Source organism: Oryctolagus cuniculus, chromosome 17 (assembly GCF_964237555.1).
Source record: "Oryctolagus cuniculus chromosome 17, mOryCun1.1, whole genome shotgun sequence".
Classification (NCBI taxonomy): Eukaryota; Metazoa; Chordata; class Mammalia; order Lagomorpha; family Leporidae; genus Oryctolagus; species Oryctolagus cuniculus.
The window spans coordinates 13852833-13877121 of NC_091448.1; the positions used below are offsets into that span (position 1 = coordinate 13852833).

The following is a 24289-nucleotide window of genomic DNA, read 5'->3' on the forward strand; positions in this document are numbered from 1 at the left end:
TTGGCTGAAGCCAGGAGCCAGGAGCTTCTTCCCGGTCTCCCACACAGGTGCAGGGGCCCAAGGACTTGGGCCATCTTGTACTGCTTTCCCAGGCTATAGCACAGAGCTGGATCGGAAGTGGAGCAGCCAGGACTTGAACCTGTGCCCATATGGGATGCAGGCACTGTAGGCAGTGGCTTTACCTGCTACGCCACAGTGCCAGCCCCCTAAAATCTTAATGTATGTATTTTTACTTTAATTTTCTATATTTCATTTTTATGAGAGAACCTTGTTCACTCCAACATACTTAGATGTGTTACACATTTTAGAGTTAAGTTTCTTGCTTTGGGTTTTTACTCATGCTCCTCATGTGGTTAACCTTTTTGGTAATCCTATTTTATTTTTAAAAACTTTAGAAAGGTTTATTTATGGAGCCGGTGCTGTGGAACAGTGGTTAAAGCCCCAGCCTGCAGCGCTAGCACCCGATATGGGCAGTGGTTCAAGTCCCAGCTGCTCCACTTCTGATCTGGCTCTCTGCTATGGCCTTGGAAAGCAGTGGAAGATTGCTCGAGTGCTTGGGCTCCTGCACTGGTGTGGGAGACTCGGAGGAAGCTCCTGGCTCCTGACTTCGGACCAGCTCAGCTCTGGTCATTGTGATTATTAGGGGAGTGAACCAACGGAATGGAAGACCTCTCTCTCTGTGTCTCTACCTCTCTCTATAACTCTTTGAAATAAATAAAATCTTTTAAAAATATTTATTTATTTGTAAGCCAGAGTTACAGAGAGAGAGACAGAGAGAGATTGAGGTCTTTCATCTGCTGGTTCACTCCCCAAATGGCTGCAACGGCTTGGACTAAGCCAGGCTGAAGCCAGGAGCCCAGAGCTTCATCTGAGTCTCCCATATGGGTGCAGGGGCCAAGCATTTGTGCCATCCTCTGATGCCTTCCCAGGCACATTAGCAGGGAGCTGCAGGATCGGAAGTGGAGCAGCTGGGTCTCGAACCAGCACCCATATGGGATGCTGGCATTGCAGGTGGAGGTTTAACCTGCTTTGCCACATTGCTAGTCCTGGCAATCCTATTTAAATCTTAAAAAATTCTGAAAATTTGAACTTTCCCTTCCTCCTTCCATCCCTTCTTTTTTGCTAATGAAATTTTTTTTTTTTTTTAAGATTTATTTATTTGAAAGTCAGAGTTACAGAGCGCAAGAGAGAGATGGAGAGACAGAAAGAGAGATCTTGTACTCACTTGTTCACTCCCCAAATTGGCTTCAAGGGCTGGAGCTGGGCCAATCCAAAGCCAGGAGCCAAGAACTACATTTGAGTCTTCCCTGTAGGTGCAGGGGCCCATGGATTTGGGCCATCTTGGTAGGGTGCTGGATCGGAAGTGGAGCAGCTGAGACTCGAACTGGCACTCATGGGATGCCGGCACTGCAGATGGTAGCTTTACCTGTTACCCCGTAGTGCCAGCCCCAGCTATTGAAACTTTTAACTTCAGAAAGTTTTAGGTTTATGGAAAAGTTGCAGAAATAGTACACAGTGTTCCTGTATTCCCTGCAGCTGATTCCCCTATTGTTAACATCTTACATTCCTGTGCTACCTGTGTCATAATTAGTGAGCCAGTGTTGATACACTGTTAATAACTCAAATGCATACTTTATTCACAATCCTTTTTTCTGTTTTTGTTTTTGTTTTGTTTTGTTTTTGGTCCAACCAAGGATATATCACTTGCTAGTTAGTCATCTCTTCTTCTTCTGTAATCTAGACTGACAGTTTCTCGGCCTTTCTTTGTTTTTGATGACCTTGACAGTTTTGAGCGCTGTTGGGCAGATGTTTTGTAGAATATGGGTTGTTCTCAGGTTCTTCACATGGTTAACCCAGGATTACGGATTGTGGATAGGAAGACCACAGAGATGAAGTGGTGTTCTCATATTAAGGGTCCCTTGATCATCTGGTTGCGGTAGTGTTAGGTTTCCCCACTGTCAAGTCTCTCTCTCTTCCTCTCCATTGATACTGTGTTCTTTGAAAGCAAGTCCTGGACAGTGCACCCTTGGGGGTGGTGAGTTATGTTCAACCTCCCTAAGTTTTTTGCACAGGATATTTGCTCTCCACTTAATCAGTCTTTGGTTTCTTATCACTATAGACTTGTGTATTTTATACCTTGAATTATAATTCAGTATTTCCTTATTTTCTTGTTCAACTCTGGCTTTTATTTTTATTTTTTAAAAGAAATTTTTTTTTTTATTTGAAAGGCAAGTTACAGAGTGTGTGAAAGATCTTCCATGCCTTGGTTCACTCCCCAAATAGCCACGATTGCTAGGGCAGGGCCAGGCCAAAGCCAGGAGCCAGGAGCTTCCTCTGGATCTCCCACATGGGTGGAGGGGTTCAAGTACCTAGACCACCCTCCACTGCTTTCCCAGGTCATTAGCAGGTAGCTGGATTGGAAGTGGAGCAGCGAGGACATGAACCCACACTCATATAGGATGCTGACGCTACAGGCAGCTGCTTAACAACTGTTACACTACAATGCTGACCCCTGTTTCTTCAGTTAATTTTTTATTTTATTTTATTTTATTTTTGACAGGCAGAGTGGACAGTGAGAGAGAGAGACAGAGAGAAAGGTCTTCCTTTGCCGTTGGTTCACCCTCCAATGGCCGCCGCGGCCGGCGCGCTGCGGCCGGCGCACTGCGCTGATCCGGTGGCAGGAGCCAGGAGCCAGGTGCTTTTCCTGGTCTCCCATGGGGTGCAGGGCCCAAGCACCTGGGCCATCCTCCACTGCACTCCCTGGCCACAGCAGTTAATTTTTTTAAACTCATAATTGCATGTGCTATATATTTTTCTAAAGATTTATTTATTTTAACATCTATTTGAACATTTATTTGAACAAGAGGTACGGAGAGAGAGAGAGAGAGAGACAGAGAGACAGAGAGATGTTCCATCTATAGTTCACTCCCCAAATGGCCGCAACAGCTGGGTCTGGGCCTGGCCAAAATTGGAAGCCAGGAGTTTCTTTCGGGTCTCCCACAAGTGTAGCAGGGGGAGACCCAAAAGCACTTGGGCCATTCTCTGATGTTTTCCCAGGTGTATTAGGGAGCTAAATCAGAATTGGAGCAGCCAGGACAGGAACTGGCCCCTACATGGGATGCCGGTATTGCAGGCTATGGCTTTACCTGCTACACCATTATGCTGGCCCTACATATTATTAATTTTTTTCTTTCTCTCTCTCTCTCTCTCTTTTTATTCTTATTTTTGACAGGCAGAGTTAGAGAGAGAGAGAGACAGAGACAGAGAGAAAGGTCTTCCTTCTGTTGGTTCACCCCCCAGATGGCTGTTACGGCCGGTGCCTGTGCCGATCCGAAGCCAGGAGCCAGGTGCTTCCTCCTGGTCTCCCATGAGAGTGCAGGGCCCAAGCACTTGGGCCATCCTCCACTGCCCTCCCAGGCCACAGCAGAGAGCTGGACTGGAAGAGGAGCAACCGGGACAGAAGCCGGTGCCCCAGCCGGGACTAGAACCCAGGGTGCCAGCACTACAGGCAGAGGATTAGCCTAGTGAGCCGTGGCGCCGGCCCATATGATTAATTTAAAAGTTTAAGCATTATAATAAGAGTGTGCAGTGAGAGGTGTATTTCCTTCCCAATCCCCAGTCTTTCCTTGTCCTAGAGCCAGTCATTATTGCCTTAAAAAGAAGTATTTATTTATTCAAAAGGCAGAATGAGAGATTTTTCATCAGCTGGTTTACTCCCCAAATGCTCTTAGGAGCCAGGACTGAGCCAGGCTGAAGCCAGGAGCCAGGAATTCCACGTGAGCCTCCCAGATGCATCCATTAGCAGGAAGCTGGTTCCAAAGCGGAGCAACCAGCTATGTATGTTCTGTGCAGGTTTAATAAGCATCAGCTGTATTTTCTAATGTGCCTTTTAACTTAGATAAAATGACCAGGTAGGTATACTTTTACCTAGCTGGTTCTGCTCTCCTGTATACATTATCTAATATATATAGGATCTTGTTAATTTTCTTCATCTCATTTTGCTTAATATAGATGTTTATGTTTAATGCATTCAGTTCAACTGTATCTATGCTTGTTCTCTTGAATTCATACATATTTCTGAAGAATGATAGTCATGCTGTCACACATGAGTCCTGTTAAACACAAATAGACTTTATCTTGAGAAACAGGCAGACTTAGTTACAATAAATTATATATTTTTTATGTCTGGTAGTTGGAATATTTCTCTATGACATCTGTTTAGAAAAATATGTACAATTTTGCCATCAGAAAAGTTCCAGTGTTCAGAACTCTGTGGGGATATCAATAACTCCCTCCCTTCTGTACTGCAGATGAATTGTAGGAACTTTTATTAATGTCAGCCAGGTTTTTTCCTCTCTTAATTTCCTTTCATGAATTATAATGGACAAACCCCTTTTTGGCGCATTAATAGAGAACCGTCTGCAGTCCCTTTAAAGCAGCACGAAGTAGACTTTAATCAAGTGTGTTGACTTACAAATATTTCCTATTGATCTATATATAAAACTATAAATACAGCATCATCTTAAATAAAGAATAAAACTAAAGCGTGAATAGATCATCAAAAAATATTTAGTGGTGGGGCCTTATCACATAATTCAGTTCTGGTACTTTGAAAACATTTAATTTTTCTCTTTAATAAATATTCCGAAGTGGCATTTATTTTTTGGTTATTTTTATTGTAGAAGAAATTTTGGAATCCATAAGAGCCAAAAAGGGAGAAGCTGATGATGTTAAAAGCCCAGAAGAAATTGAAAAAGACAAGAATGAGACTGAGAATAGTAATTGTAAAGATGCTGAGAGAAGCAGAGAAGAGGCTGACGACCAGTCCCTTGACAGAGACAATGACAGCAAGATGCCGGACGCTCCTGAGCAAGGAAAACCTGAGGGTAACGACATTACTTGGTTAAAAAGAAATACCTTGTCAGTGTTACTTATGAAACCTCCATCTTATTTGCAAAATGAAAGTTTCTGCTGCAGACAACCACTTAATTTTATGTTTCTAAGGAGATTAGGAGCCCCTCGTCTCTTGTAACATGCAAAACAGTTGTAATGCTTTGTATGTATTTTGGAGGATTTGTGATAAATGTTATACCCATGACTCTAATTATACTTTCTAAGAAGTTGCCACTTCCCTATGAGATTTGTTGGTGAAAAATTATTTATATTCTAGAATATCTATTTTTGTATGTGATAAAATATGTTCATTTTTATATTACTTACTTAAACTTTCTAATATATGAAATAGTTTAAAATATTCTCTTTGGATTGCCTGTTGGAAAATATCCTGGATCTAATTGCTTTAAAATGGCCATCAGATAGAAGTAGGATTTTTGATGGTTGATCATTTTTAGTTGTTGATTGCATGTGGCCATTTGTCCTGAAGCAATTTTAAAGAATATTTTTAAAGTTTTATTGTGCATTTTACTGTAGAGCCAACAGAAGTTGGGGATAAAGGTAACTCTGTGTCAGCAAATCTTGGCGACAACACAACAAATGCTTCTTCAGAAGAGACTAGTCCCTGTGAAGGGAGGAGCCCCCTGGGCTGTCTCCCAGAAACCCATGATAGCAGCAACATGGCAGAGAAGAAGGTGACCTCTGAGCTCCCCCACGATGTGCCAGGTACAGAGGGCAGTGTACCATGCCTCTGTAATGGGGGGAATCCTTCCCTTTTGTAGTCAAAGCTGAATGTCACCTTCAACTTGAAAGTCCTCGTGTGTGTTCATTCATGCTGCTTGCTCACGCCATCCCTGTTTGCTGAATTACCACCTAACATCTGGAGTTGCAGTTAGTGCTTGAGACTCATCGTAATCCTCATGCTGTTACAAACTTCATTTAAACATTTTTGCTTAATGGATTTATTTATATATTATCTTACCATACCATGGTGACAGGTACTTTGGTTTTAATTGCTTACATATTAATGGCTCAATGTTGAATGATTTAATCCTTCCAGTTCTGTATTTACTAACAAATTAATTTTATGTTTGCATGTGCTCATTTAGTTTTTGCATTTCAAATTAACATTATGGTAGAAAATCATCACACAACGTTCTTATAAGGTGTTATTTTGACGTAAAATGTAAGTTAACCAGTAATGTCATATTTTAAGCTTTTTAAAATTAAAATTATACTTGAAGTAAGTATATCACATTAAGAATGTCATTAGGCCTTTTCTTTTTTTTTTTAAATGAAAAAGAATTTTTGTCACAGGAGCTTATATGTGTTTTTAAAAATACTCAGAAGAGTAAAATAAGAAAATAAACACTAGTAATCCCACACAAAAAAAGAAAGCCCACCAGGAATTGTAGTTAATATCCTTAAAGAGCCTTTTCCTGTGTGTATAAGAACATCACCTGTTTTCGACTCCTGTACTTTCCTTTCTCTGTTGTATGTGAGGATGGAACTCCGGTGAGTTGGGAAGAAAGCAGTCCTGGAGCTTGGAAGACCTGCCTTCCAGGTCCACCTCTGCAGTGAAGTTCATGTCCTGAGGCTTCAAGGCCTCAGTGTTTGCTTTGTAACAAGAAGGGCCTTTTGTGAGTTGAGTACTTGTCAGCGGAAGGCTGAGGGGTGGGAAGCACTGGAATAACCATAGGCTCCTCACAGGGATGTCTGTGTAGCCAGCAGTGGGTCTGCTGCATTTTGTAGTGACCAAGACTGGTCATGGAGTGGAAGGAGTCTGCAGACCACCGTCTGGTACCATGAATAAACCCTGAAAACAACAGGCTTGGCATTGAGGGCTGGGGGAGAAGTAGTGGAATTGTCCTCACGTGCTTGAGGGGCCGTCTTTGGGGAGGAGGCAGGGATTAGACTTACTCGTTTATGAAATGTGAGGTGTTAGGTAATAAAAGTAGGAATTACAGTGAAAAGTTTGCTTAAATATTAACAGTTTTCTTAAAATTAGAGCTGTTTAGAAAATAGGAGTGAGAAAGTCCCTTTTCCTAAGGTATTTGATAAATACCAATTAGAAGATTTTGGTGAGTCCTTTATTGACTAGACTGGAGGAACTCAGAGTTCTGTAATTTGATTCTGTAACTTTGTGGCTCAATCTCTAGGTCCTGTCCAGTTAAGAAAATTTACACTATTGAAACTTCCACATGTTCAAGGTTAAAAGCTTTAAAGTGCAGTATTAAGCCCAAAATAATGTTTGGAAGCACTTCATTTTTATTGGACTCATGATAGCATTCTTAATAAATGCTTTTAAAAATCTTTGTCAGGATGAGTGTTTGGGGCGCTGGTTAAGACAGCATTCTCTCGAGATGCCAGCATCCAGTATCAGAGTGCCTGGCTTTGAATACTGTCTCTGCACCCTGTTCCAGGTTTCTGTGAAGCACACTCAGGGAGGTAGTGGTGGCGGCTCAGCTACCTGGAGCCCTGCCACCCATGAGAGAGGTGCGGATCAGGTACCTGGCTTCTGACTTCAGCCTGGCCCAGCCTCTGCGGTGGAGGGCATTTGAGAGAGTGAACCAGCAGATGGGAAGTCTGTTTCTCTGCCTTTCAAATAAAAAGAAAATATTCTTTGTCCTTTCAGATTAATTAATACTTAATGTAAACCTCAGTCATACTAGTATGTTTACATATGATTTAGTTCCCCTGTTTTTTGAAAATTATTTTCATGCTATTGGAAAGGCAGAGAGATAGAGATCTTCCATCTACTGGGATCACTGCCCAAATGGTCCACAACAGCCAAGGTTGGGCCATGCTGGAGCCAGGAGGCAGGAGCCCAGAACTCTGTATGGGTCTCCCACATGGGTGGCAGGGACTCAAGTGCTTGAGCTGCCATCCAGGGTGCGCCTTAGCAGGAAGCTGGATCACAAGCAGCTTGGACTTTCCCAGACACTCTGATCTGGGACGTGGGCGTCTCAAGTGGTGACTTAAACTTCTGTGCCAAATGCTTGCTCTGTTATTCTGTTTTTAAGTTAAACCCAATTGAATAATAACTGCCTGGATTTTCGTATACATTTCTCTTAAAGCTAGTATCATTTTATTCACTTCTATGAGATACATGTTCTTTTGTTCTTTGAATGATTTAGGGAGAAACCATTATCCTGGTATCTGACTTACATTTTAAAGAATACCAAATACAGGGCCGGCGCTGTGGCGCACTAGGTTAATCCTCCACCTGCGGTGCCAGCATCCCATATGGGCGCCAGGTTCTAGTCCCAGTTGCTCCTCTTCCAGTCCAGCTCTCTGCTGTGGCCCGGGAGGGCAGTGGAGGATGGCCCAAGTGCTTGGGCCCTGCACCCCATGGGAGACCAGGAGAAGCACCTGGCTCCTGGCTTTGGATTGGCGTAGCTCCGGCCATGGTGGCTATTTGGGGAGTGAACCAATGGAAGGAAGACCTTTCTCTCTGTCTCTCTGTCTCTGTCTCTCTCTCTCTCTCTCTGTCTCTCTCTCTCTAACTCTACCTGTCAATAAATTAAAAAAAAAAAGAATACCAAATAAATAATACATATAAACACTTAAGATCGTGCCTGACACAATATTAACTGTTCAAGAAATGCTAGATGTTTATTGTCACTGCCTTATCCAGTCAGCTCTTTTTAAGAGTAAGGAAGCCTAACAAGAAAAGAATAATAAAGTGGGTGAATTGAGTTATACCTTCTCTGATTCAGTAGTTATTAATGAACATAATCTTTCCAAAAGTGCTTTTTAAAAAAGATTACTTATTTGAAAGAGAGAGAGGAGGCAGGGGGTCTTTCATCCACTGGTTCACTCTCGAAATGTCTGCAGTAGCTGGGGCTGGGCCATTTGAAGTCAGAAACCTGGACCTGCATCCAGGTCTCCCACATGACTGGTAGGGCTTAAGCCTCAGGCCACCTTCTGCTGTTTTTCCAGGTACATTAGCAGGAAGCTAGATCTGAAATGGAGCAGCCCAGACATAAACCAGTGCTCCAATATGGCGTGCTTGTGTTGCGTGTGGTGGTTTAACCCCTCCACACCACAATTCTAGCCCCTAATTAACATAATTCTTGTAAATTAGAGCCCTTGTGGTTAAACCACAGTATAAATGGCATGTTGGTAGGGTCAGTACTGTTGTGTAGCAGGTAAAGCCACTGCCTGCAGTGCCGGCATCCCATATGGGCACCACTGGGGCTGGCGCTGTGGCTTAGTAGGTTAAGCCTCTGCCTCTGGTGCTGGCATCCCATATGGATGCAGTTTTGGGCCCTGGTTGCTCTACTTCCAATCTAGCTCTCTGCTATGGCCTGGGGAAACAGTAGAGGATGACCCAAGTCCTTGGACCCCTGCATCTATGTGGGAGACCCAGAAGAAGCTCCTGGGGACTGGCTTTGGATTGGCCCAGCTCTAGCTATTGTGGCCATCTAGGGAGTGAACCAGTGGATAAAAGACTGACTCTCTCTCTGCCTCTGTAACTCTCTGCCTTGCAAATAAATAAATGAATCTTTAAAAAAAAAATGGCATGTTCATGCAGATGTCACTAGTGTGTTTATGTGAGAATCTGCACACAAAATATTTAAGGAAGCTAGAATGGGAGCAATAGCAGTTGTCAATTACTGGCATGGGGTGTGTTTGGGGTCGTTAGTAGGATGAGAGTGGAGTATGACTAAGGATGCTATACCTGTAGTGAAAAAAATCTGACCATTATTTAATAGCTCATAGTTATCTTCATGACTGGACTGACTAGACTTCCAGGTGTCTGATATTTGCATAATTGTTCCCAAAACATGGAAATAGTCTTAAAGACTTTTAAATTTATCATACCAGCTTTTGTTTTCTTTTCTTTCTTTCTTTTTTTTTTTTTTTTACTTTTTAGAAGATTTCTTTATTTGAAGAAAGGCAGAGTTATAGAGAGAAAGAGATATCTTCCATCCGGTGGTTCACACTCCCCAAATGGCTGCAGCAGCCAGGGCTGGGCCAGGCAGAAATCAGGAGCCTGGAACTCCATCTTGAAGTCCCACATGGGTGCAGGGACTCTGGCACTGAGGTCATCTGATGCCGCTTTTCCAGGCACATGACAAGGAGCAGGATTGCAAGCGGGGCAGCCAGGGCTGAAAGCAGCACTCACAGGGGATCCAGTGTTGCAGGCAGTGGCGTAACTTGCTGCGCCACAGCACTGGCATCAGGTTTTAAAGAGAAACTCGATACTTTTGTAAGGTGGATAAACACTTTTATAGGTCCCCGATTTAAGAATATATCCGTTGAGAGAAATTAGTGCAGTATTTGAGTGCCCACCCTGTGCCTGGAGGTGTGCTAAATACTTTAAGGCGTCCCTAGACCCATCTCTGTCACCTCCTCTGATCACCTTGTGGACAGTAGGTGAGATGCATTGTTAGAAGAACTGGCCTGGGAGAATTGTTCTGGGCAGATTAAGGACAATAGCCGTAGCAGAAGACATCTTGCTTGCTTTTCTTTTCTGAAATTTCAGCACCATCCAGATGCCTAATTTAATCATTGAAACTTTGCAAATGAAGGATCCTGTCAGATTGAAAATTGTTTTCAGTGCAACATTTATATGCTAAACTTTTATTTGAAGTATACAGCACAGATATTAAATGGAGAACTTGAGTGAACACACCTGTGTAACCCTAGCCTGTCTCCTTTTAATCACCACTACGCCTGCCCCCACAAAGGTAGTAACTCTTCTGTCATCTGTCACCTTCAGTTGGTTTTGCGTTCTTAAAAGATAAGTTGGGAAAGCAGGCGTTTCGCTTGGCTGTTAAGATGATCGTGTTCCACATCCCAGTGCCTGCTGTTGGCGCCTGACTCCAGCTTCCTGCTGATGCAAATGCTGGGAGGCAGTGGTGATGGCTCGAGTGATTGGGTTTCTGCTGCTGTGGAAAACCTGGGTTGCTCTGGCTCCTGGCCCTGGCCTACCCTGGCTGTTACTGGCATTTGGCAGTTTAACTGGTGAAAGGGAGCATTCTCTCCTCTCTCCCTCTCTTTCCCGTTTTCCCTCTGTCTTTCACTTAAAAATTAAATAGAATCATATACTGTATATTCTTTGAAGAATTTTTTTAAGCATTTATTTATTTATTTGAAAGGCAGAGTTTAGAGGAGAGAGTGCTCTTCTATCCCCCCAAATGGCTGCAACGGCTGGAGCTGGGCTGATCGGGAGCTAGGAGCTTCTTCTGGATCGCCCATGTGGGTGCAGGGACCCAAGGACTTGGGCCATCCTTTGCTGTTTTCCCAGGCATATTAGCAAGGAGCTGGATCGGAAGTGGAGCAGTGGGTATTCGAACAGGTGCCCATATGCTATTGTCGCAGGTGGTGGCTTTATCTGCTACATCACAATGCCAATCCCTGTACAGATACATATTTTTTTTAACTTCAGCAATATATCAGAGAGAGCCATCCAAGTGTTGCTTGATTCATTCTGTTTTTTTTTTTTTTTTATTGGTGTAAGATATCCTGTTATATAGATAGATCACAATTAATTTATCCTTTTTGATATGTTACGGGCATTTGAGTGGTTTCCAGTTTGAGGCCATGATGAATGATGCTATAAAGAATATTCTTTTTTTTTTTTTTTTTTTTTTTTTTGACAGGCAGAGTGGACAGTGAGAGAGAGAGAAAGGTCTTCTTTTGCCGTTGGTTCACCCTCCAATGGCCGCCGCAGCCGGCGCACTGCGGCCGGCGCACCGCGCTGATCCGATGGCAGGAGCCAGGAGCCAGGTACTTACCCTGGTCTCCCATGGGGTGCAGGGCCCAAGCACTTGGGCCATCCTCCACTGCACTCCCTGGCCAGAGCAGAGAGCTGGCCTGGAAGAGGGGCAACCGGGACAGAATCCGGCGCCCCGACCGGGACTAGAACCCTGTGTGCCGGCGCCGCTAGGCGGAGGATTAGCCTAGTGAGCCGCGGCGCTGGCCTATAAAGAATATTCTTGTACATGTTTTTGTACACATAGGTATGCATTTCTCTAGCTAGAAACCTAGTTGTGGATTTCCTGGGTCATTGGATTTGTATATACTCTGATAGATGCTGCTACACAGTTTTCCAGAGGAGTCATTCAAGTTTACATTTCACCAACAGTGTATGAGACTTCCAGCTCCCATAGATCTGTGCCAACACTAGAGACTGGCAGTATCATGCTTTGTGTCTTTGCAAGGACATTCTCGTGGGCACATGAGGATAGCTTGCTATGACTTGCATTTGCAGTTCCTGGTGACCACGGATTTGGAGCGTGTGTGTATAGGTCATATTGTTTTCCTACTTTGTGAATACCTACATGTCTTTTGATCTGCTTTTTGTTTGGAGTTGTTATGAGTGAGGATAAGTCTAGTCCTTCTACTTCATCTTGATTAGAAGCACAAATTCCTACATTGTCTTTTGAAAGTTGGCCTCATCTCATAGTCTTAGAGTAAATATACCTTGGCTGTGGAGATTTGCCTTCTTATATATTCTTGCATCCAAATGATTAATATTTCCTTTAGGATTTTCCATCAGTTTTCATGAGTAAGATTGGCTTTCATTTTCCTTCTCTGATAATGTCCATGTCAGGCTTTGATATCAAGGTTAATTTTTTGAAGACTTACTTATTTATTTTGAAAGAGTTAGAGGGAAAGACTAAGAGAGACCTTCCATCTGCTGGTTCACTTCCCAGATTTTGTGCTTTTTTAAAGAAAAATTTACTTAATTTGAAAGGCAGAGAAAAGTGAGAAACCTGCCATCTACTGGTTCACTCCTCAAATGTCCACAGCAGCTGGGCTGGCCCAGAAAGACACCAGGGAGCCAGAAACTCAATCCAGGTCTCCCATGTTGGGGGCAGAGACCCAGCGACTGGGGCCATCACCTGCTGCCTCCCAGGGTCTGCGTTAGCAGGAGGTGGGAACTGGCTGCGGAGCCAGGACTCAAACCCAGGCACTTGGATATGGGATACAGGCATCCCAGTGGCATCTTAGCCATTGGGCTGAACACCTACTACTAGATTTCATTTCTTTTTTTTTTTTTTTTCTTAAGATTTATTTATTTATTTGAAAGTCAAGAGTTACAGAGAGGAGGAGATGTGCTGGGGTGGGGGTGGGGGGTGGTCTTCCATCTACTGGTTCACTCCCCAATTGGCTGCAATGGCTGGAGCTGTGCCAATCTGAAGCCAGAAACCAGGAGCTTCCTCCAGGTCTTCCCATGTGGGTGCAGGGACCCAAGGACTTGGAACATCTTCTGCTGCTTTCCCAGGCCATAGCAGAGAGCTGGATCGGAGGAGGAGCAGTTTGGTCTCGAACACACACCCACATGGGATCCTGGCACCGCAGGAGGAGGATTAACAACCTACTGCGCCAGCCATTTGTTTTTAATGTTTCCAAAGTGCACCAGGTTCCTTTTGCTTAGTGTTTGATATTTGCTACAATAGAATGACTTAAAAAAAATCTGAGAATTTAGAATCTCTTTAAAAAAACAAGATTTATTTATTTGAAAGATGGAGTTACAGAGAGGCAGAGGCAGAAAGAGGAGTCCTCCATCCTCTGGTTCACTCCCCAGATGGCTGCAACGGCTGAAGCTGAGTCGATCCAAAGCCAGGAGCAGGAGCTTCTTCCTGGTCTCCCACTTGGATGCAGGGGCCCAAGCACTTGGGCCATCTTCTGCTGTTTTCCCAGGCTATAGCAGAGAGCTGGATCAGAAGTGGAGCAGCTGTGCTCGAACCAGTGCCCATACTGGATGCTGGCTCTGGAATTGGCAGCTTTAACCCACTACGCTAAAGTGCCATCCAGCCCCTAGAATCTCTTTAGAAATCAATACACCAAGGCCAGCATTGTTTAGCTGTGGGTTGAGCCACTAACTGCGGTGCCAGCATCCCATTCAGCAATGCCGGTTTGAATCCTGGCTGCTCTGCTTCCCAGCCAGCTCCCTGCAGATGCCTGTGGGAAAGCAATGGAAGATGGCCCAACTACATGGGTTGCTGCCACCCACATAGAAGACACGGATGGAATCTAGACTTCTGATTTCCACCGCCTCTAGCCCTGACTGTTGCAGCCATTTGGAGAGTGAACCAGCAGTTGGAAGATGGTTTCCCTCCCTCCCTCCCTCCCTCCCTCCCTCTCTCTCCCTCTCCCTCTCCCTCTCCCTCCCTCTCTCTCTCTCTCTCTCTCTCTCACTCTGTGAGAGAGAGCGAGAGATTCTGCCTTTCAAATACATAAAATAAATCTTACAAAAAAATTATAACTTAGATTTTCTTTAGGAGCATATATATTTTATTTCAATTTCTATCAAAGTTTTGTCAGAGCATTGTCATTTTTGTGTAATTTGTTAGAAAATATACAAAGGAAAAATGACTATGCTCTGAAAAACCCCACAAGAGTGAGAACATTAGAAGAATGGACAGGTTTCATACCTGTTATATTCAGCGTGATAGATGATCAAACATTACATGTGGCTCAGATTGAAGATTAAACTGAAGTGTTGGACACCATGTTGAGAAAGATTGATAAGCATCACAATGAAGCATTGAAAAATTAATATCGCCTTCTCTCTCTCTTATATATGTATATATATATATACACACACACACACATATATATTCCTTAAAATTTCCCCTACATCTGAGTTCCAGACAGACATTTTATTTTGATTTGTGAGAATGGAAGTGTTGCCCATGTTGCAAGTATGTTGTTTGGCACTCAGTGTAACCTTTCTATAAATAACAGAAGGCCCAATTTCAGAATTTTTTGTTCTAGATTTTAGAATTGTAGTGGAATTGTCTAGTTTTAAATTTAAAGCCAAAGAGAAATCTTTATGGAATCTTCAGTTCTTTCTGGAATCTTAATTCAAATCCACTATGAGGAATTATATTCTGGCACACAGAGCAGATAGCATTTGTTCTGTTTACATTATGCCTCTGGATCTTAATGCCTGGAATTAGGAAAGTATCAGCAGTGGATAAAACTGGCTTCAGTTCTGTAACTATTTTTAACTGCTTTGAAGATGTTTCCATGAACATACTGAAAGTAACATCTATAAACTATCAGGACATATTAGGGGCTGGCGTTATAATGTAGCAGGTGAAGTGCCACTGGTAAGGCCAGCATCCCTGCTGATGAGTTTCCCTTCATTACAGCTCCCTGCTAATGACCCTGGGAAAGCGGCAAACGATGGCCCAAGTAACTGTGCCACTGCTACCCACGTGGGAAATCCAGGTGTTTCTGGCTCCTGGTTTAGGTCCAGGCCTGGCTGTTGTAGCCATTTGGAGAGCGAATCAGCAGATGAAAGATGAATCTTTATGTGTCTCTCCCTCTTTCTGTCACTCTGTCTTTCAAATAAATAAATCTTTTAAAAACAGAACATATTGATTTAACCTCTTCACTAGTTGGGATAATGAAACCTTTTTTTTTTTTTTTTTAAGATTTATTTAGTTATTGGAAAGTCAGAGTTACACACACACACAGAGAGAGAGAGAGAGAGAGAGGGAGGTCGGTCTGCCATCTGCTGGTTCACGCCCCAGATGACCGCAATGGCTGGAGCTGTGCCAATCTGGAGCCAGGAGTCTCTTCCTGGTTTCTCATGTGGGTGCAGGGACCCAAGGACTTGGGCCATCTTCCACTGCTATCCCAGGCCATAGCAGAAAGCTGGATCGGAAATGGAGCAACCAGCACTTGATGGGATGCCAGTGCCGCAGGCTGGGGCTTTACTTACTACACCACCGTGCTGGCCCCAGGATAATGAAACCTTAAAAGATAATACTTTGCTTTAGTTTTCAATCTTTAAAAAATGTTTCAAGAGGCAAAGATGCTGATGGGGTGTGGGGGAGAGAATATGCCTCCATCCACTGGTTCAGTCCCAAATGCCACCAGGTGCTGGGAATCGCAGGTCTCCTGTGCAGGTGACTGGAACCCATATTACTTAAGCCAACACCTTGGCCTCCCAGGCTCTGCCTTGGTGGGAAGCTGGAGTCAAGAATCAGACATGCTGATGTGGCATATGTGTGTCAGCGTCTAGGCGAAGTGCTCACTTCTGGTTTTGAATTTTGTTATAATGAATGTGGGACATTTGATACTGAAAGATAAAATGAAATACTACACATGTACTTCGACCTCATTTAAGGTAACAGTGTTGCCTGTATAGGTGCTGTGAGTAAATACCCTTTTGTTTCTCACTCTCTTTTGTGTGTTTAGTCTTTTTAAAAATACTATTTTTTAAAGATTTATTTATTTCTTTATTTGAGGCAGAGTTACAGAGAGGTAGACGCAGAGAGAGAAGGAGAGATCTTCCATCCGCTAGTTCACTTTCCAGATGGCCGCAATGGCTGGTACTACGCCGATCCAAAGCCAGGAGCCAAGAGCTTCTTCCAGGTCTCCCGTGACGGTGTAGGGGCCCAAGGACTAGGGCCATCTTCTACTGCTTTCTGAGGCTATAGCAGAGAGCTGGATCGGAAATGGAACAGCCAGGACTCGAACTGGTGCCCATATGGGATGCTGGCACTATAGACTGGGGCTTTAACCTGCTGCACCACAGCACCGGCCTCATAAAAATATTTTTTCTTTTAATTTTTTTTTAAAGATTTATTTATTTGGGTCTGGTGCGTGGCTCACTTGGTTAATCCTCCACGTGCGGTGCCAGCATCCCATATCCATATGGGCGTCGGGTTCTAGTCCCGGTTGCCCCTCTTCCAGTCCAGCTCTCTGCTGTGGCCCAGGAGGGCAGTGGAGGATGGCCCAAGTGCTTGGGCCCTTGCAACCACATGGGAGACCAGGAGGAGGCTCCTGGCTCCTGGCTTCGGATTGGCATAGCTCCAACTGTAGCAGCTATTTGGGGGGTGAACCAATGGAAGGAAGACCTTTCTCTCTCTCTCTCTCTCTCTCTCTCTCTCTCTCTCTCTCTCTCACTAACTCTATTTGTCGAATAAACTTAAAAAAAAAAAAAGATTTATTTATTTGACTGGAAGGCAGAGTTACAAAGAGAGAGCTATTCCATCTGCTGGTTCATTCCCAAAATGGCTGCAATGGCCAGGGCTGGACCAGGCCAAAGCCATGAGCCTGGAACTCCATCCCGGTCTCCTGTGTGGGTTTCCAGGATCCCAAGTATTTGGCAATCTTTTTATCTCATTTTTTTTTTCTTTTAAAAAGTTCCCCTTTTATAAACTTCAGGTGGAAAAGTCATTTTTTTCTGTATAGATTTTTGCTTACACTGTATTATTTTTTTATTTTTAAGCAGGCTTTTGACATTTTGAAGGCTTTTGTGTTCATGTTCAGAGTTGAAGATCAAAGTCTATAGATAATTTTGATTTGATAATTATTGAAGGAGTTTTCCTGTTACTTATTTACAGTGTTATCCCCAGTGAAAATAGTACTGTAAATACCAAAGCAATGGGGCTAGAACATTTGGATTGTGGGATGAAAATGTGCATGTTGCTAATGTAACTTCTCTGTCTTTTCTGAAGAAAGTCGCCTGTATAACTCACGTGTTCTTGCTTCACTGAATTGATCTCTGTGATTTGCTGAAAACTATACTTCTGTTCTCCTTTATTTTTTCACTTTATATTGTTTTATAAACATGTATGTTGCTGGGGTTCATTTGTGTTGCATGATAATATTCCTCTGCCCTCTTTGCCGTTGGTGTGACTGGATTTTTACTTGCTGGAAGTATTTAAATCATGTCACATCAGTCCTACTACTTCTCTACAGTCTTCTGAAGTGGACATTTTCTGACGGTTACAGAACGGGTACCATCTTAATGCAGTGAACATCAGTTCTTCACATATCTGCTGTCCAGTCCATGTACAAATGTCTGTGCATAAATTTTTTAATAAATCATTTCACGTGTTTGAAATATTTCCAGATAATATCCCCACGTGACATGACATTTGGTTTTATGTCTCCTGAGTCTCTTAGTCTCGAGCAATCTCCTTTTCCTTTTTTCCCATGCTGTTGACTTGGTGTGTCCTCCTGTGGAAAATCCTCATTCCGGATTTGTCTATATTTCCCTCCTTAGAATGAAGGCTTGGTTAGATTCAGTTTCAACTCTTTGGGTAAAAATATTTCAGAAGCAGTGTGCTGGGTACTTCATGTGTGCCTGGTTCCACCTTTAGAAATGCGAAGGTTAGCCATTGAATTCCGCCAGGAGTTTGTAAGCCTCTCTGTTGGTCTCTTCATTGGTACTCTTTCCATCATCAGTTATCTATTGGGGCATTGCAATGTGGAGACTCTGGCTGTTTTCTCTATTTTTTTTAACTGGACTTCTTCTGCAGAGCAGGAGTAGAAGCATAAATATTTAATTATTCCTTTAAAATTTTAATTGTCAGAATCAGGAGTTGGTGTCTCAACTATTTTCAGCCATAATTCATGAGTTACAGATTTTGGGAAGATGAGAGTGGCTTTCTCTTACTTTTAAAGTATCAGTTTGAACTCGGGTCTTTTTTTTTTTTTTTTTTTTTTTTTTTTTTTTTTTTGACAGGCAGAGTGGACAGTGAGAGAGAGAGACAGAGAGAAAGGTCTTCCTTTGCCGTTGGTTCACCCTCCAATGGCCGCCGCGTTGATCCGATGGCAGGAGCCAGGAGCCAGGTGCTTTTCCTGGTCTCCCATGGGGTGCAGGGCCCAAGCACCTGGGCCATCCTCCACTGCACTCCCTGGCCACAGCAGAGAGCTGGCCTGGAAGAGGGGCAACCGGGACAGAATCCGGCGCCCCTACCGGGACTAGAACCCGGTGTGCCGGCGCCGCTAGGCGGAGGATTAGCCTAGTGAGCCGCAGCGCCGGCCTTTTTTTGGTTTGTTTTTAAAAAGATGTATTTATTTGAAAGACTGACAAAAGAGGGAGATGGAGGGAGGGAGGAAGAGAGAGCAGTAAGGAGGGAGGGAAGATGGTAAGGAGGGAAGAGAGAGAAGAGAAAAAGAGAGAGATCAGATCTTTCATCTGCTGGTTCATTCCGCAAATAACTACAAACAACAGCTAGGCGTGGGCCAGGAACTCCATCCCGGTCTCCCTTGTTGGTGGGAGGGCCCTAGTATTTTAGCCATCATCTTCTGCTTTCCCAGACACATGAGCAGGGAGCTGAATCAGAGGCAGAGGAGCTGGCACTGGAATTGGCACTCTGATACGGGATGCTGGCATTGCAAGCTGCTGCTTAACCTGCTGTACCTCATGGGTCTTTAGAGAGGGACATGAGGGTATTGTAGAAATTCATGGATACTTGAAATTAAACGATAAATTTCTTTTAGTGTAATAAGTTTTTTAAAAATTTTATTTGTTTGAGAGGTAGAATTACAGACAGAAGGAGAGATCATCCATCTGTTGGTTTCCTCCCCAAATGGCTGCCACTGCCTGAGCTGGGCTGATCCAAAGCCAGGAGCCAGCAGCCTCTCCTGGGTTCCCCTCGTGGGTACAGGGGCCCAAGCACTTGGGCCATCTTCCACTGCTTTCCCAGGCTACAGCAGAGAGCTGGATTGGAATAGGAGCAACCGGGACACAAACTGGCACCCATGTAGGGATGCCAGCACCACAGGCAGAGACTTAACCTACTACGCCACTGCGCCAACCCCAGTGCAGTAAATGTGTAAAATTCACACATAGCTTTTTTGTTTGTATACATTTTTATAAACTTTTTGAAAAGTCCTTGTATGCATGCATCTCAGGGCTTTTTGCATTTCCCACCAGCTGTTTGACGGTCCCATCCTATTCAGTACGTTTGGGTCAGTCGCTTCTGTTGACAGTGGCAGCTGAGTCAGCGTCCTTGCTCTTTGGCAGAATAAGGTGTCGGAGGCTTCTGTTGCACATGCCCAGCCCTGAGCTGGGGTTCTCCTCTCCTCTCAGAGTCCTGCTTCCTTTCCGTGCTCGCGCTCTTGGGCCGTCACTGCCCGTAGGCTTTATTTGGTGGGTTCTTTGTTTCAGGTTGCCTTCAGTTTCTTGGGATCGCATCTGTAATGTCTAACTTTTTTAAAATACAAAATATTTATTTTATTTTAAAGCTAAAGCTTTGTACCTGAATATATTGCGAGAATTTTCACCTTCCTTTCTAGGTAACCATGGCTTTCTCTTCCCTTACAGGAAGCAATTTTTTGTTAGGTTTTGGTTATTCTAATGTTTTGAATGAAGTATTTGTAGATATATAAAAGAAAATACATATGTAAAATTCATATTTCCTTCCAGTATTGCTCTGGACCTTCCTTTTTTAAAAAAATATTTATTTATTTGAAAATCAGAGTTAAGAGAGAGAGAGAGGTTTTCCCTCCACTGATTCGCTCCCCAATTGGCCGCAAAGGTCAGAGCTGCAGGAGCTTCCTCCAGCTCTCCCACGTGGGTGCAGGGTCCCAGAGACTTGGGCCATCTTCTGCTTTCCCAGGCCATAGCAGAGAGCTGGATGGGAAGTAGAACAGCCAGGACTCAAACCAGCACCCATATGGGATGCTGGCACTGCAGGCAGCAGCTTTACCCGCTATGCCACAGCACTGGCCCCTACACCTTTCTTTTTTTTTTCTTTCTTTCTTTTTTTTTTAAGATTTATTTATTTTACTAGAAAGTCAGAGTTACACAGAGGAGGAGAGGCAGAAGCAGAGAGAGGTGTTGTCCATGTGCTGGCTTATTCCCCAGTTGCCTGCAATGGTTGGACTGCGCTGATCAGGAGCCAGGAGCTTCTTCGGGTCTCCCACGTGGGTGCAGGGGCCCAAGGGCTTGGGCTTGGGCCATCTTCTACTGCTTTCCCAGGCCATAGCAGAAAGCTGGATCAGAAGTGGAGCAGCCAGGACTTGAACTGGCGCCCATATGGGATGCCGGCACTGCAGGCGGCGGCTTTACATGCTGCGCCACAGTGTTTGCCCCTGCACCTTCCTTTTTACATTTAATCTTGGAGGTCACTTAGTACGTAGATGTGGTGATTATCCTTTAGCCTTACTAAGATGCATGATATTTATTGCATGTACTTTCTTCTATTCAACCCGTCCCCTGTTGATGGATTTTTGTTTGTTTCTGGGCTTTTTCCATTGTAAATAATGCTTCAGTGAGTAGCTCTGTAGATAATTAATTTAGTGTTCTTGCCCTGTGTGTTTTGAGAAAGATTTTTAGATTTGGAATGGTTAGGTTAGGCATAAATGCATTTAGGATTTTTCTAGATTTGTCAGTTCCCTTTTATCTACCTGGTACCATTTTGTATATGTGTGTATATGTACGCGTATGATTGACTGATTTACTTGAAAGGCAGAGTTGCAGAGAGAGAGGTCTTTCATCTGCTGATTCTCTCCTTAAATGGCCGTAACCACCAGAGCTGCACCGATCCAAAGCCAGGAGTCCCACCTACGTGCAGGGGCCCAAAGACTTAGGTCATCTTCCACTGCTTTCCCAGGCCACAGCTGAGAGCTGGATCAGAAGTGGAGCAGCCGGGACATGAACCGGTGCCCATATGAGGTGCTGGCACTGCAGGCGGTGGCTTTACCCACTACGCCACAGTGTCCGCCCCTGGTATCATTTTGTACCATTTGCTGCAGCGATGTGTGGGAGTGCATGTTGGCCTCCTGCCTTTCCACCAGAGTGTATTGTGAGATTTGGATTTTTTGCCAACAAAAGCTAAGAAAGTTTTAATTTGTGTTTTTCTTATGTTGAATTAGGTGAGCGTATTTCCATATGCTGGCTCCATTTTCACTTCTTTTGTGACTATTCATGTATTTTCTCATATTTCTGTTTAGATGATTGCTTATTTTTTTCCTCAAAAAAATTTTTAGGAACTTATTATACTTTAGAGTTAATCAGGATGATAGACTATCAACTGCCATTTACTTAAATGATTAAGGAGTGTCTTATTAGTGATAAAAAGCAAATACAGAATGGAACAATAACTTATGTCTTCAGTCTTGGTATTATTAATGTTGATCTACTTTTAGAAACTGTGCTCTTAGTATTACTGTTAAATTGTCCTTATGGGGCTGGTGTTGTGGTGTAGTGATTAAGCCACCACCTGCAACACTGACGTCCCGTATGAGTGCTGATTCGAGTTCCCAAGGCTCCTCTTCCAAATCAGCTCCCTGCTAATGGCCTGGGAGAAGCAGTGGAAGATGGCCCAAGTCCTTGGGCCCCTGCACCCACGTGGGAGATCTGAGGAAGCTCCTGGCTTTAGTCTGGTTCAGCCCTGGTCATTGTAGCCACCTGGGGAGTGAACCAGTGAGTGGAAGATTAATCGATTAATATCTCCCTCCCTCCCCCCTCTCTCCTCCCCTCCTTACTTTCCTCCCTCCCTCCCTCTCTCTCTTTCCCTTCCTCCCCTCTCCCTCTGTAATTCTGATTTTCAAATAAATAAGTCTTAAAATTGTCCTTAAAAAGTTAATCGTATTTAGACATTACCATTTAGTTAATTTGAGGGCATTGGAAACAGGCAGAAAATCTTAGATAAATAAGCCTTTTAAATTCTGGTTTTCATACTGTTTAGTTTGAAAAGAAAGAATATTATACGCTTTAGATTTTTACATATGTCAGCAGGACCACTTGTGGAATTTCTTGTATGTGCTAAGTTTCGGGAGATGGTTGTGTCACTTGATTGTTCATCAGTTCTGGGGTATCTGAAAGATGCCTGCCTGCCTGCCTGTTACTGTAGATGGTGAAGGTCGAGTCAGTGAGTTCATGGGCCAGGAGACTTAAAGGATAACTTGTAGGGTGGTACTTGGCAGTTTCCTTTTCACAGATTGCATTATTCATACATGAGTAGTTTTTCTTTTTCTTTTTTTTAAATAGTCATGTAATGAAATCCTCAATCAAATGTCTTTTCTGACAGTTATTTTTATGTGATTTCCAATTTAAAAATCAGATATTCTATTTTTCTAGAAGAACCTAACAAGACATGTGACAGCAGTAACACTAGTGCTACCACTACCTCCATCCAGCCTAATCTGGAAAACAGTAACAGCAGCAGTGAACTAAATTCTTCCCAGAGTGAATCTGCTCAGGCAGCTGATGATCCTGAAAATGGAGAAAGAGAATCCCATACACCTGTCTCTATTCAAGAAGAGATAGGTAAGAGTACACTTCATCCATTAAAGGGAGCTTTTTTTTTCTTTTTTTTTGAAAACAAGTTTTTCATTTTTTGGAGAAAAGTTTGGTGGGGGTGGGAAGATTTTCTTTTTCCATTTTTTTTCTTTTTCTTAAAACACAAGAGATTCTTGTACTTCATTTTTGTTTTGACATATACAAAAGCAACCAGAGGGGGGAAAAATAGAAGACTATTTTCGAACCACTTCCCCAAAGGTAACTACCATCAGCAGTTTGGTGTGTGACATCTAGATTTTACTCCTTGCAGTTACACTCCTGTATGTGGATTCGCAGGTTTACAAAGTTGTTCTGGTTTTGATTTTTTTTAATATAAATGGGATCATTCTGCATGTGTTGTTTTGCACCTTGCTATTTTCACTCAGTTTACCCCTAGGGAGCCTTTTCTTGTTATACATTGAATTTATTCTTTTAAACTGCTGCATGCATTCCACAGTATGGATAAGCAGAATTCATTTACTGTTTCTCTCTGTTAATGGACATTTAGGCTGTTTTTTCATTACTACAAATAGTGGTGCTCTTTAAAATCCAAGTGCTTCTGTCAGTGTCAGTAGAATTGCTGGTGAAATGGTAGGTACATTTGAAAAACAGGGATGACTGCTGCTTAATTGCACATCAAAAGGAATGTATACCAATAATTTATGTGCATACCTATTTCATATTCTCTCACTTAAATTCAGCATTATTAATCCTTTTATATTTTTGCCAGTAAAGAAAAATATTTCATTAAAAAATGTGCATATTCCTGTTCACTAATGGGGTTGTTTGTTGTGTTTGTTACACATTCTGTGAATCAATTATTCATATCCTCTCATTTTCCAGTATTGAAGTTTGATGTTTTTCCTTAATTTTCAGAATGCTTTATGTATTATGGTTATTAATCTTTGATTTTGCATATATATCTATATTGTAATTATTTGGTTTTGACTTGTCATACAGAAATCTTTACATTTTTAATAGTTAAATTTACCAGTTCTCTTCTTTAGGTTTCCCATGGGTTTTATGTTTTGCTAAGGGATACCACACCTATCCCATGAATGGACATACATATTACAGGAATTTCTCATAACTTCTGTAACTTCATCTTTACTCATTCTGGAGTATAATCTTGTGTATGGCATAATGTGGAAATCAACTAAATTAGGGCTTTTTCAATTGCAAGTGATGCTAATGGCAAATGACCAAACTAGCTTAAAGTAGTTTAGGAGAAGAGGGAATTTAATTAGCTCATATAACTAGGAAGTTCAGGCCATCAGGAGGCATAACTGGACCCTCAGGTATCAAAATTCTTTGTCTTCCTCTTTGTCTCCCTCCGTTTTTGGATCTACATATGTTTGTGTGTTAACTTCACTCCCTCCTAATACAGACAGGCTTTTTCCA

The 24289-nt window shown here is 43.0% G+C and overlaps 1 protein-coding gene across 25 annotated transcripts in view; it reads left to right on the top strand.

Annotated features, from left to right (window-relative positions):
• The window catches only part of BPTF (bromodomain PHD finger transcription factor), a 132233-nt gene that overhangs the window by 37813 nt on the left and 70131 nt on the right, over positions 1-24289 (top strand). For 18 of the 25 annotated variants that reach the window (XM_070060444.1, XM_070060439.1, XM_070060436.1 and 15 more), the window contains exons 4-6: positions 4683-4886; positions 5431-5619; positions 22688-22876. In XM_070060444.1, coding sequence (XP_069916545.1) covers positions 4683-4886; positions 5431-5619; positions 22688-22876 — 582 coding nt within the window. The remainder of the gene's footprint in view (positions 1-4682; positions 4887-5430; positions 5620-22687; positions 22877-24289) is intronic. The other 7 variants (XM_070060446.1, XM_070060455.1, XM_070060458.1 and 4 more) reach the window with 5 other exon arrangements.